We start from the raw sequence: 13816 nt of genomic DNA, 5'->3' as shown, positions 1-13816 counted from the left end.
ACATGAGTGAGAGTCGTGTATATACACATTCAATGGACTGCAAAGATGATTCAACTCTCAAACTTCGACATTCTTATGATCTATTAGCCCTAACACACATTTACACACTGTGCCCTTGGCTGGGCTAACCAGAGAGAATATTAAGAAGAGTGCGAGCCAAAGGCGATGAGGTGACAGTATAGCCAGGTAAAGCATAGGGAGGTAATCTGATAGGACATGTAAAAGGGCCCCTCCTCATGGCTTATTCATCACAGGGGATGCCATTACTGAGAATGGCGATGGCTATGTGAGGGATATGCTGGCGGGAGCATTTTCCCCGGTGTCACCGAGTACAGAGGAGAGAACATGTGCTGCGAGGCTCGGCAGACTGATGCAGCAGCAGCAGCAGCAGCAGCAGCACTGCATGCCGATCGTACATGCAGAGAAAGAGATTTCGCCCTCAACTGATGGAACTGTGATTAATACCGACACTGACAGATATGGACATCCTCATGCAGCTGATCCCCGGTAGCCAGAGATGTTCCATTATATGAGTTTTGCTGATTCTGCGATCTGTTCTAGCAGTGGCGTGTCTTATAAGGGCTGATGAGCTAATAAGAGAGAAAAGCCTTGATATATAAACACAAACTCTGATGTGCTGAAAACAGGAAAGCACACACCATAGCTTGATGGAGTCATGGGTTAATATGCGATACTAGTAGCTTCTAATTTTGCACCAAAGGATGAAAGATCACAGGGTTCAAGTGGGGGCCCAGGCAGAACAAAGTCATGAAAAAAAAAGCCTTGCTCCTGCAGTGAAAAGCAGAGCGCTGCACTGCTGCAGAGGCTGATGCCTAAAAGACATTTATAATGAAGTCACCATTATCCATACAAAGCCCATGCAGCTCACCACAAATGTCATCCATGAAAGCTGGGAAGGTAGCAAGTGCATTTTTGTGAAGTAAAGACATTGCAGAAAGAGAAGCTCAACCTTATTGGCTGACTAAATGATGGATGATCTCACTCTCACAGAGTTGTGCAACGCGCAAAAGACAGATTTGGTTGGTCAAGATATTTCTATATTTTAGCGCACTGCAGAATAGCACCAGTAGAGCAGTGCACCTTGGGTAATGAAAGGCAGGTAATAGGGATTGCAGATTAAGGACATTTCACTTTACAGAAGGGAATTTTTTTAACCTTTGAGAATATTTACATTTTAGCATTGCGATAGCAACTTTTAGATAGCGACATTCAAACCGTTATCATGATTATTGTTCATTTGTCGAGAGAATAGCGGTCTTTGTGCAACAATCCTGTGGTGCTCCTCGTGTTTTTTACATTGTTGACGTACTTTATTTATATATGATTCTTAACAATTGCTTATGGGTAAAATAAAGTAAGCATGTTGTTGTGACCAGGTAAAAAAAATTGTGTTTAAAAATGGTGACCAAGTCTGTCATTTCCTTCAATTAGCTTGACAGTGTTAGCTTTTTTTTTTTTATCCTTCATGTCATTTTTAGTTTTCTTTTTAATTAAATGGTCAAACACATCTTTTTTGCAACTCATACCTGAATAAATCCCTCGAGAAAATTATAATTCAAACATATTGTGGCAAGTATCAAAGCACACCAGAGGAGATGGCCTCTCTGTGGAGCAAACTGTTCCTCATTGAGGTTTGAGCACACTCATATCTCAAAGCAGCTTTTGCTGTAGTGTGAAAATGAATAAAAGGGGATTGAGAGTTATGTGTGCATGGAGGGGGTCTCTCTTGTGAGGAGTCCTTTACACGGATAATTCTCGGAGGGGATTGCGGGGGGGGGGGGACTGTTGCAGAGGAGGACAGGGAGGAGAGAAAGGCCGACTGAGGATGTGCACACACACTGACCCTGGAGGTTGCGTTCCCCTTTAAAAGTCCCATCCCACTCAGATACGCAGAGCTCATGCAGGATCTGCTGCGGCAGTGGGGGAACACTGCTGAGCTGTGCAGTTTGTGCTGCCAGCACGCGTTCAAAGAAGAGGAGGGGGAGCGAGCGCGTATCCAGGAGGAGGAGGAGTGAAGAGAGAGAGAGCAAACAATGTCATTCTGTTCAGGAGGCAATGCTGCAGTCAACTTTGCAGCGCCATGAAGGCACATCACCAGCAACCAAGAGGCAGAGAGTGAGTGCAGAGAAGTTTTCCTCCTCTCTGCCTCGGGTGTGCGATGCCGTCCGGGATCCATCTTTGGGTAAATATTTCCTCTCTTTTCTTATTTACCTTTCTATATTGTCTTGGTATGTGTCTACCGCTTAGTGTAGGATGGCACACTTCTTAAATCAGCCTTACGGGACTTGATATATGTCTGTCGGTGTGTGCATGCCTGCAATGTTGAAGCTCCCGGCTGCCTCTGTCACTACATTGTCAGCCTCCTCTGCACCAGTTATAACCAGGCAGCAGCCAGCCAGACAGCCAGTCCGTTAGCAGTCAGGCTCCAATGCTCCCTCATCCATGTTTAACACATGGTACAGGCTGGAAATAGCAGCCGGCGTGTCGGATAGCGGCCGGTTAAAAAGACTCTGTATTTGACAAAGGACAAATAGACTAACAAGGACGCAAAGAGTTTCCTCCACTAGAGGGGACTTTCATCTTTGCTGACTTGGCTTTTAGAAGAGTACACAAAGTCCTGGCTCTATACTTTTTTTTCCTGGTGCTTGTGGGATTTTATTTATCAGCATGTGTTAGTTGTGAATATGATGCTGGACACCAGAGAGAAAGATCTATTGTAGTGGTCCTGATCTGTCGCTGTCTGAGAGCTGAAAATGTGGGAAGGAGAACGAGGCTACAGTGGCCTGCATGGGACAGGGGAGCTGTGGTGCAGTAATGAAGTTGTGCTGTAGCTATAGGACTTTTCTTCCATCCTAAAAGTGGATACCAGGGCAAAGTTTTAAAGAGTTTGTTTGCAGGGAAGTGTTTGTGTATGCGTTTTTAAATTTTATATTTATTTCTTGGCTAAAAACAGAAATGGAAAAATCTCTCAGAGCAGAAATACTTAAATATCTATGCAGCAGCATCTCAGCATCTCTCCTGCTCTAAAAGTAAGTGTGGCTGATTTTGTCTTTTATGCCATATTGCACTGTCTACGCTCAAGTGTGAGCCTTTTTCAAAGGCTGTGCAAAAATAGTTTGTGGGCGAAAAAAACAACATATTAAAGTGAGTCAGTTCAAAATGTGCTCTGAAAGCCATCTGGGTGATGGATCTAAAAGGATGAGCTCGCCTGTACGCCGTCTCAGTCTGCTCTGAGTTCACCTCAGGTAACTGTGCTAAGACCTTGAAAAAGCCGGCCCTGCGTCGTCAGCTTTGTGAGGCAGAAGTCCAAGCATCTCTCTGGCCTTTGGTCCCTCCACACTGCAGGCAGGCTAGCGCGAGGGGACAGAGTGATAGGAAACTGTACATCAGGTCCGCGCCACATCCGGAGCCTGACATCATTTTGGAACATCTGCAGTTCTCCTGCTCACACTTTCACTGAGGGTGGGTGCTGCACCGCCAGCAAAGGAAATTGCCGCACTCACCTGATGTTCCTTGCACCTCACTTCTGCCCTCCCCCCACCTCCCGCCCGCTCTCCTTCTTTTCCCTCCCCCTTCCTCATCTCCAATTTCTCTACTGTAGTCTCCCTCAGAGGTACAGTTGCCCAGCGCAGCGCCTCACCGGCATGCTTTGCACCTCTGTGATTCTGCCTCCTCCCTCCTCCACTCACACCCTCTCCCCTACTGAAAAGGTATGCAGCACATGCTCACACCATCCTCCTTGAGCAATTTGTCTGAGTGATTAGAGAGAGAGAGAGAGAGAGAGAGAGAGAGAGAGAGAGAGAGAGAGAGAGAGAGAGAGAGAGAGAGACAGGGAGAGGGAGCGCGAGAGAGAGAGAGAGAAGGAGCCGGTGAGCCAGCAGCAGAGCAGCAATCCTGCAGTATCCTGCAGCAGCTGAGTTCCTGCAGCCTGGCCTCTAACATCACACACAGGGCTGCACATCATTCTCTCTCAGTCACGTGACAGCGTGGTGGTAAATGAGGGAGAGCAGGCCGTCTCACTCTGGACCAGACTAGGCTGAGTTAAGAGACAGAGAAGAAGGACACACACACACACTCACACTCTCTCACACACACACACACACACACACACACACACACACACACACACACACACAAAGCTCCACAGGGAGGCAATGGAGAGATTAGTTAGTTGCCCCCTCCTCTCCACCCCGGTGGTGCATTGTCCCGTTCCAGCACTCGAGTTCCGATGATGTAATCAATGCAGCAAGCTTTGAACTTGCTGGGCCAGGGGCTTCTTTCCCCCCTCCCCCCTCCATCTTCTTCCTCATCCCCCCCCCCCCCCCCCCCCCCCCGATTTCCCTCGACTAATACAGATGCAAGTGTGAGGCCTCAGCTGCAGTCTGTGTCCCAGGTAGGAAGATGAATAAATTACTCTTTTATTTAATTATTTACCTAAAAGTGCAGACGATCATTTCCTGTGAGTGGGCCAGCACGATTGTCCATATTTCCCTCTTTTGCAAACTGATAGCTCACGCTTCCATAAATTAAAAAAACAACTCAGTTGGTGAAACTACTGCTGGCACTTTGTCAAAACGCTGCTGAGCAGTGCAGTGCCGCATCACTCCTTCCAATAAATTAAAGCAAGTGTCTGCAGGCAAATACGCCTTTTTCTGCTCTTTTACAAAGTTGTGCAGCTTTTTTTAGTTGCTGTCAGCAGGGACTAAACAAACCTCCAAGCAGCAGCAAAGTGCTTTGGGTTTATTCTGGACGCAACATCATAGTGACTTTGCCGTTTCATTGATAAGGTCATCAGTCTGTTGACGGGCTGCAGTGAAGAGCAGCTCCAGTGATGTACAGTACAGAGCTGTAGAGACACTCAGGCAGCCAGACTGAGACCATATTGTAGCAGGTGAGTTTTGCTGAGCTGGTTCCTGCCGCTGCACCCAGAATCTGCCTAGTGATCAACTTCCACTACAGCAGTGATAAACTGACATCACCCCTCCTCTAGTAAAAAACCCAGCTTGCATCAGTGCAGCTCTGCATAATTAGCACTTGTAGAGGGAGATGATTCTGCACATTTGATACGGATGAATGTGTCAGAAGCTAAATAGGATGAAATGTACATTTGTACCTCTTTCTCTGATGGATCACATAAAAGGGTTATTTCTCTGCTCCACTAATGAGTTGCTTTTAAATTAATATTTGACATTAAACATCACAGATCCAGGAAAATGTGAATATTTCACAGGTTTTCCGTATCTTTGGTAATGCATTCCTTAAGATGTTCACAGTCATGTAATTCATACGGATGAGCTTCATCTGTAATTGATGTGGCTTCACCCACTGTGGTCATAAGATGATTTGATGATTCAGCAGCATTCATCAGCATGCTGTGCCAGTGTCCAGTTACAGCGTCTGTAAACTATTAATTCTGCTGTGGTAAAAAGAAAACAGAACTACTCACTAATAAGAGAATGCATGTAACACAATGCTGACATTCAGTTGACTTGCACCCTGTCATCTTACCAGTAAAGACGAGGATTTTGCATCAGCTGGAAATGTTTCCGCCTGCTGGTCCGAGAAAAGAGAAAGAAGTCTCTGCCTGCAGGCAAACTGTACTTCTTTGTGATCTATGACATGGAAAAGAGGATCTGACAAGTCAGTCCAATACATCAGCGTTCTTCTCTTCAAGACTTTTTTTTAGTCAGTTGCCCTCATCCCTCACCACCTCTTCTTTTATAAGGAAATCAAGTAAACCACGTCACCCAGAAAATCCATCTTAATGTAGCTTCAAACAATAACTACTTCATGTGTTAAAGAGCTCAAATTTGTGCATACTAACTTATTAAAGCAGGCTGAGTCATGCTGGGTTTTTTTTTCTCTGGGTTTCCCCCCCTCTCTAATCCTCTGCTCCTCCCTCCTCTCTGGTCTAGGAGCAGGCTCATACACCCGGTCCAGCTGTTGGTGACATGTTGGAACATGCCTTGGCTTGTTGTGCTGCCTGAGTGAAGCAGAGACATACAGGCAGAAGGAGAGAGGGAAGCGGAGGAGAGGCTTGTGGTCAACACTTTTCCAGTGTGTGAAGTGACCCACACACTGACAGAGCCCTGCAGCACCTGTGGACAGACTCCTGCTGATGTCAGAGCGACCACGCTGGAGATGAGCGTGGATGGAGGAGCTCCACGGCGGCCTCTCGCTCACGCTCGGTAAGTGTCACAACTGAGTGTGGATGAATATTACTGAGCACTTCTGTGAAATTCTAGGTTAATTGTTATTGCAAAGAGGAACACAGTGCTCATTTACTTTCAGGTACAACTTCAGAAACACTAATTTTTGTATTGAACTATAAATTTGCTAAAATGAGGCTTTTATACCGGCTTGATAAAAAACGGCCTGGAATTTAATTGAAGTATAAATGAGGAAATGTGATCTTGGAGTGCACAGCTTGAAGTGTTGTGATAGAGTCTTGATGCTAATATGACGCCATGGTAACTATACAAAAGGTTACTGAACGCACAGCAGTGTGAGTCGGCCAAACACACGGTTACCACTCACACAGTGGCACAGTTACCTCTGCACAGACAGAGCACCACCACTGGACATTTCACATGTCCCCGGGGACTCGGCCATCATTGTCTGACCACAGTTTGAGCCTCACAGAGAAGGACAGCTGTTTTGGTTGTTGTTGTCTCCTCTGTTCAGACTGAAAGACGGTTTTCTATCCAAAGACCCAGCAGGCGGCCTCTCCTTCCCGAAAAGCTGAGACCAAAGAGATGAAGACTTCAGAGTATGATTTATATCTGGTTAAATACAGGGGGGAGACAGAGCTGATTAGAGTTTCTGCTCTCAAAAGGAAAATCATTGTTTGAGTCTGAACGATTACGTTCACTGCTCGATACACAGAGAAGCTGATAAAGACAACGTTAACTACAGATCCACGATGGCACACTGATTAACTCCACGGTAAAAACGAGAAGACATAAATCACTCATGCAGCTCAAACGTTAATCATTTGGCGTCTTGTGTACTATGATCTGCATTTTACTTGTGTGTCGTCAAGACTGCATATAGTTACTGGGCACTTTGTTTTCTGGTAACCAGATGAAGTGTGCACAGTGGGCAAGAATCAAAACCGTATAATAAGTAACACACTGCAATACTGATACGGTACTGCTCACAAAACCAATTATCACCCCCAACAAGTTCCACAACAAAAAGGTAGAGCATAAATGTCATGACAATGCTTTTATTACTTCTAATCATTTTCTATCAACTTAAACGCCTCCAGCGATGGCTTTTAATACTTACCTTGAAAGTAAAACATCTAGAAAGCTAAATTAATATCGGAACTTAAACCTTCAGAGAGGCTAAGCTTCAGCAGCAGGCACGCCGTCGGTGTGCTTGTCATGTGTAGCAGTGTTCAGGAACATGGCTCCACAGTAAAGAGCCGTCATTGTTAGCCATAAGATGATTAGGTTGGTGGAGGGACTGCAGCGGGGAAGCAGGACTGTTTGAGCGCCGCTACCCGACACCGGAACGACAGAACAAGTGCACAGCGGAGAGGAGCGAGGTGGTGTAGGACATACAGCGTGCAGGGTGATGATGTGGGGGAGCTGGGGGAAATGTGTTTCCAGCAGAGGGACCCAGCTTGTTCAGGACGTATAGGCGGGGTCATAATATATTTGTGTATGGATATACCTGTCATGATCTGTAGACGAGAGTTAAATGGTTGCTAACAAATGCCAGTCGAAGACAAACACTGCATTCTGTTTACTATTAGACTTGAAACTGTGGCTGCATACACCAATAGCCTAATAAACTGACAAATATGAACTCTTAAGAAAGATGAATATATAAAGAAAAAAAAGAGAGATTTATTTTTTTAGTCTGAGTTTGACTATGGTACAAAATTTAACTATTTGTCAGTTAAATATATCAAATTAGTGTCTTAATAGGCTACTTTTAAAAACCAACCTGGTGTTCCAGCTTCTCTGCAGTGTCGGTAAAAGAAAGATTTTTGAAAGTTGGTTAGAGAAAACAAGCCATTTATATATAATAAAAATCATAAAAAGTTAAGATTATTATATTTGTTTGTCTTGACTAAAACTGGGGGAGACTCATGAAAAGCTCTTCAGGCATCTGACATCACCTACAAATGGAATTATTAGTTATATATTTGTGTTAAGTGTTCGGTTCTATGTGCAATTAAATAAGAAGAAAGAAAGAAAGCAGACGCCATAATCATGTTGATTCATTTGGATATCTCTCCAGTCCTCTCAGTCATTATTGCACCAGTATCCCACTGCTGTAACTGCACACTTAATCTACGACTATTGCCTATTTTAGGATTTATGAGTAATCCATTGCATGCTACTTGGTTATTAATATCTCTAATTCAGCTTATACCTATGTCAAAAGAAAGCCCTCTTTTAGCTTGGCAAACCTGAAAAGCTATATTAATTGATGCTATATTCGTCTATACCACTAAACAAATTTCCTACCCGCATCATTTTTTGCATTTGGCCAATAGTACAAAAATATTAAGACATTCTCCTGTCAGTAAAGATGAGGCCTGGAACGTATTTGTGTCCAGATTTGTGAGTCGAGGCTCGTTGCTGCTGCCGTTTGCTGTGTGATGCAGCCAGTCATTCATTTAGCAAGCAGGGTGTTGTTTTCACTGGCATTCCTCAATCCTGTATTAAGGATTACATCAAGCCCTGAGCAGGAAGGAATTCCTGTCATCATGTGTTCAGTGAGGGCAGCTTCTGGCTCACAACAAAGAGACAAATTTGGCAGCGTGGACGCCAGTGCACATCACCTGTGTCTGTGTGTGTAAGACAGGGACAGACACATACACATTTAGTGTTAGCATCAGCCTGAAAAATCATATATTTTAGAAGTATCTAAACAGGGTCAAGATGTTCTCACCACCCATAAAGCAAGGAATTTCCAGTTATACAACCAAAAATGCGTCATAAAATGCAGCATGGAGAGCTACAAATAGCATTGCTCCTGGATTTCAACAGTAAAGATACTCCACACAGAGGACGTTCATCCGACTGTACACATTCCACACCTCTCTATCCTTCAGCGCTCCCTCTGTTGCTTCATTTGCTAGTGACTGCAGATTGTTCATAGAATCCATGTTGTCCTGTCAGCAAAGCATAATCCACAAGGAGAGGACAGTATGGAGTGGTCAGCCGGCCCAAAAATAGCTCTGCAGCGAGCAAACACAACTGATAGCAAGGGGATGATAGCACCTGAGGTACATAAACACCCAGGTATGTGCATTATATGGTACTCATGTGAACAGATAGCCACAAACACACAGAAATAGATGACAGCTAAATCACACACAGCTTTTTGTTGCAAAGTCATGACTCATAGCAAGTCTATTCTTAGGTGGGGGGTGTTTGTGTTTGTCCAAGTTGTGTGCACTTAAAGTGATGCCGTGTAAAAGCCGAGAGGATCTAGTTTGAGAACTAGCTTTGGGTCACTTTGTGCAGCGGAGTGTAGACTTATCAATGCATCGCAGTCCTATAACAGGCTTAGGCAGCAGAGTGCGTCTTTAAATCTTAATGCACGATTCCCAAAAAGAAACAGATATTTATTTTAATTTGACTTTACAATGTGTAAGGTCAAATTAGGTTTAATCCATGGACCAATTGTTCCTGAATTATGTTTTCCTACTTCTCTTATAGAGCTTCAAGCTGCTGGCATAGGACCCACGCCACCCCCTGGGGCTTTTATTGTGAGGCCATTGCCTTCCAACAACCAATACCACCAGGAAGCTGGGCATAGAAAGTGTGAGCGCCTGCAGTGCCAGACTCGCGGGTGGAGGTGTACGGAAAATACCAGTCCGGATCCTGTAGGGGAGAGGCAGGCGGAGGGACAGACGGTTGGATGCGGCTGCTGTGGGTGTTTCTCTGGCAGTGTCTTAGCTGGTTGTTGTGAGAAGTGAGAACGAAGCAATCAGCAAGTATACTGCCGCAGAAATGCTTTGCAATAAGGGGCCCTGGGATCAGAGCCATCATGAGAGGAAGGAAGAAAATGTGAAGTGGTGTTGAAGCCAAGACGGAGCCGGCTGCTACCGTAAGTTTTTACACGTGTGATGACACTGTAGGGAGTAACAAGAGAGTTAACAGAGGATATGTCACTTGAGCGCATGGCCTTTTTGTTAACAGCACCTACAATATTTACAATTGGATCAAAGCCTCAAACTGTACCTTTATGACCCTCTGCTGCCATCTTGTGACAGACATCCACACTTCAACATGCTTTTTGTTCATTTAACACTGCCGCAATCTGTGAAACCTACTCTCTTTTTTGTTTTCATTGAGACAATATAAAACCCCTTTCATTCAGAAAATATGGCTTGGCTTACCATGACTTTTCTATTTCTGCTTTTTAGTTGCAAATGCATGTTGTTTATGTCACCCAATATAATTTTGCTTCACATTCACGTTTTGTGGTTATTTTGGTTGATTCCCACTTTATTAGTTACAACTTCATAATTTCTTTATATGTAATTGAAAAAAAGGGGAAGAAATAAAAGTGACATAAAACTTAAAAATGTATGAATTGGTGTTGTTTGTTTTCACAGTATGCCCTTTGCAATTATGTAAATGTTTTGTTGTATAAACATTTGTGTAAAAGCAGCACTTTAAGACCCTTGAAAAAAATATGTTACCATGCGAACAGAGGGGACCTAATGAGTGCAGACGAGGCAGAATGGCCGATATGCCAGGTGCACACTCATTTAGGTTTTCACAGACCCACACACTAAACGCAGACGCAGCTGAATGTAAAGTGTGCTGCTGATTTAAGATCCAAAATACAGCCGTTGTCCACAGATTCACAGCCTCTTTAGATAATTACTTGTTAAAACTTGATGGAAAACATTGTGTATCGTAAAATAGTTTGTTGGTCATGTGTAATTCTCACAATAATGCAGATGCGTTTGCTGCAGGAAAGAAGACACCGTGCCACTGCATTGCTGCAAACAAAGAGAGCCTGCAGTTGTTTTTTTCAGGGCTGCAGCAATTCAGAAGCAATAAAATGCTGCTCTCACACAAGGTTGTTGCTTTATAGCTTTAAATCTGTCTTCACTTTGACTCTTTGGTACCACAATTACAAGCACACCAAATATTTAACAGCTGCGCTACACATCACTCTTTGATCAAAAATGTCTCAAATGTGCACTTTATTATAGGCAGCCTGTGTTCCCAAAGAACTGCTTGATAACAAGGACTTTTACTTTGAGGTAAAAAAAAAAAAAAAAAAAAGCACAATGTAATTAGATTTGTATAATTACTTAATTAAAAAAGTATTATACTGCCCAGAATGCTGAGACACTCAGGTTTTCCTGGAAAGCTTACATAAGTAATGCAATGCAATCTTTCCAAATATTTAAGTTATGATTCAATCAGTTTAGCACAAGAGCATTTATATAACATCTGAATATTAACAGACAGTAATTAGAGCTTACATGATAATTCAATTTTTTTTAATCAACAGAAAAAAAAAAATTTAAATAACATGTTGATGCTCCATAAATGCTCCATTCCAATCACAAAAAAACACAACTGCTTCCAGTTCTTCAAACTGGAGGATTTGTTGTTTTGTTTTATTTAACTAAATGAAATCCTTGCTCTATTGTTGAGACACAAGTTAAAGTTATGTTAAAGACATTGTTCTACGATATTGTGAAAGGCCTTTTTTAGTATTATCAAAATGTTTTTGGAACATACAATGAATCCTGTTCACCAAAAAAAATGCATTGAAAGATTCATAAAAAAGGAAAATAATCATTAGCTGCAGTCTAAACTATATTTTTAGGGCTGTCTATTGACACTTTTATACAGTTACACACAAGAACAGACATAACATTATCAAAAACAAAATCTCATCCCAGCTTTCAATTCTGATGCTGGTACTTTACTGAAAAAAATATGGCGTTATTATTATTAAATGTATTGATGAATTTAAACTTTGCACACATGTGCATTTATGTGATTTACTGTCATATCTTACCTGATGAAGTTTTTTATGTTTCCTTTTCTGTTTTTACAATTGTATGGGATTTTTTATATGATTGTTTTATTACTTTTTTACTTTTTTGTAAAGCCAAGCTTTAATTTGTCACACATAAACACTCATTCACGTTCAATGTGAAAATCTAATCTAAATAAAATAAAATCAGATGCAGTATTCTATAACTGACTGCTAATGGCCTGACAGCTCTTTGCGTTTAGCAAGCTTGGATTGAAATAATATTTTGTTACCCCTGCAAGGGGGGAAACCACAAATGTTCATCTGTTTTTATGCAACACATTTATCATAGCTTTAGGGTTGCACAAGTAACAAGCCTTGGATCCAAAAATAGACCGTTATGAGCCCATTACCAGCTGACTGACTTCTGCTTTGGGTGCAAGAGAGAGGAGGCGAGGAGAGAGGAGGCGAGGAAGGAGGGGTTAAAACACGGGACGAAAAGTTTGTCTGGCTGCCTCAAAAGCAATGGACAAAGTGCATTAAGTCATTTAGCTCGCCTGGCTTTAAATTCGGAGAGACCGCAGTAATTAAAAACATGCACAACATGATAGTCAGCAGATAATCTCGCTCAACCACGATGGCGGAGGGAAATCAGACAGTTGTGTACTTGTCTGAGCAGGTGGTCGTCTTGGGCTCGTGCGCGCTGTCGTTCGCGGGCTCCTCGTTGATCATCCTTACCTACATCCTGTGGTCAGACTTGAGGACGACTCCGAGGAGGCTGCTGGTCTACCTGTCGGTGGCCGACTGGCTGTCAGCCGTCTCCTACGCCTACGGAGTCTGGAGGGTTTTCCGCACCGACTCGCTGGACTGCGTGGCTCAAGGGGCCATCTCCACTTTCGCCAACACCAGCTCGTTCTTCTGGACTGTGGCCATTGCCGTCTACCTGTACTTGTTCATCGTGAGGTCCAGCCAGAGAGTCGCGGACAGCTTGGTGTGGTTGTTCCACCTCGTCAGGTGAGTAACTTGCGTTGGTTCGTTTCTTTTTAATGGACGTAAACTATAAGCAATAGGGGAATCGCGTTGGGTGAGCCTGTACCGCGAAGCATCATGGGACAGTAATTATATTAATTTTGGACAGCGTTGACCACCTACCACACGTTGACCACCTACTTTCTTAAACTATACATTTGAGTAACTAGTTACAAAGGTTGGTTTTGGCTTAGTTTGGGTTGTTATACTTGTCTAGTATGCGTATTCAAATAAAGAGAGATTCATTTTAAGACTACAAATTGGGCCTCATCACCTACCATAGTGTAGCTTTGAGAGCCTCGTTTCCGTGGTAACACTATCGCTGTAAAGGGGGCGTGTCACTCAAGGGGGCTCGTGATCTTTCAGATATAATGATTTACTACCAACAACATAACTTTATCTGTTACTTCATGTTCATAAAACAACTGAGGAACAAACTAACTTGGTATCTGGCCGTTAAACTTGATCTGAACAGACAGGTTACTTTGTATTTCCTCTCTGGTTCATAATGATTAATAACTTCCCTAATGACCCTGTTTTCTCATAAAACAAGGCAAGTGGATTTGTACAGCAGCTTTTAACAACAAAGCAATCCAAAGAGCTCCATATGAAACACATAAGGCATGAAGGTAATATATTAAAAAACGATATAATAGTATTTATAAAGAGTAAAATCAGAGAAATTAGTAAAACTGAATACACATTTCAGTGCAATCTGATTGAGAGATGTGGATGATCCCATATTTAATTTGTTTTTAAGGTGCTGTAAAAATCAGCTAGTACCTCAGGCATA

At 42.9% G+C, this 13816-nt stretch overlaps 1 protein-coding gene across 2 annotated transcripts in view; it reads left to right on the top strand.

Annotated features, from left to right (window-relative positions):
- Positions 1-12477: 12477 nt before the first annotated feature.
- Positions 12478-13816, top strand: part of slc2a5 (solute carrier family 2 member 5) — a 13747-nt gene continuing 12408 nt past the window's right edge. For both annotated transcript variants that reach the window (XM_068598448.1, XM_068598451.1), the window contains exon 1: positions 12478-13008. In XM_068598448.1, coding sequence (XP_068454549.1) covers positions 12632-13008 — 377 coding nt within the window. In that variant the 5' untranslated portion in view covers positions 12478-12631. The remainder of the gene's footprint in view (positions 13009-13816) is intronic.

Source organism: Clinocottus analis, unplaced genomic scaffold (assembly GCF_023055335.1).
Source record: "Clinocottus analis isolate CAN_PGR_092001 unplaced genomic scaffold, fCliAna1.0.p SCAF_4, whole genome shotgun sequence".
Lineage (NCBI taxonomy): Eukaryota > Metazoa > Chordata > Actinopteri > Perciformes > Cottidae > Clinocottus > Clinocottus analis.
This window is presented reverse-complemented; position numbering and strand designations above follow the sequence as displayed.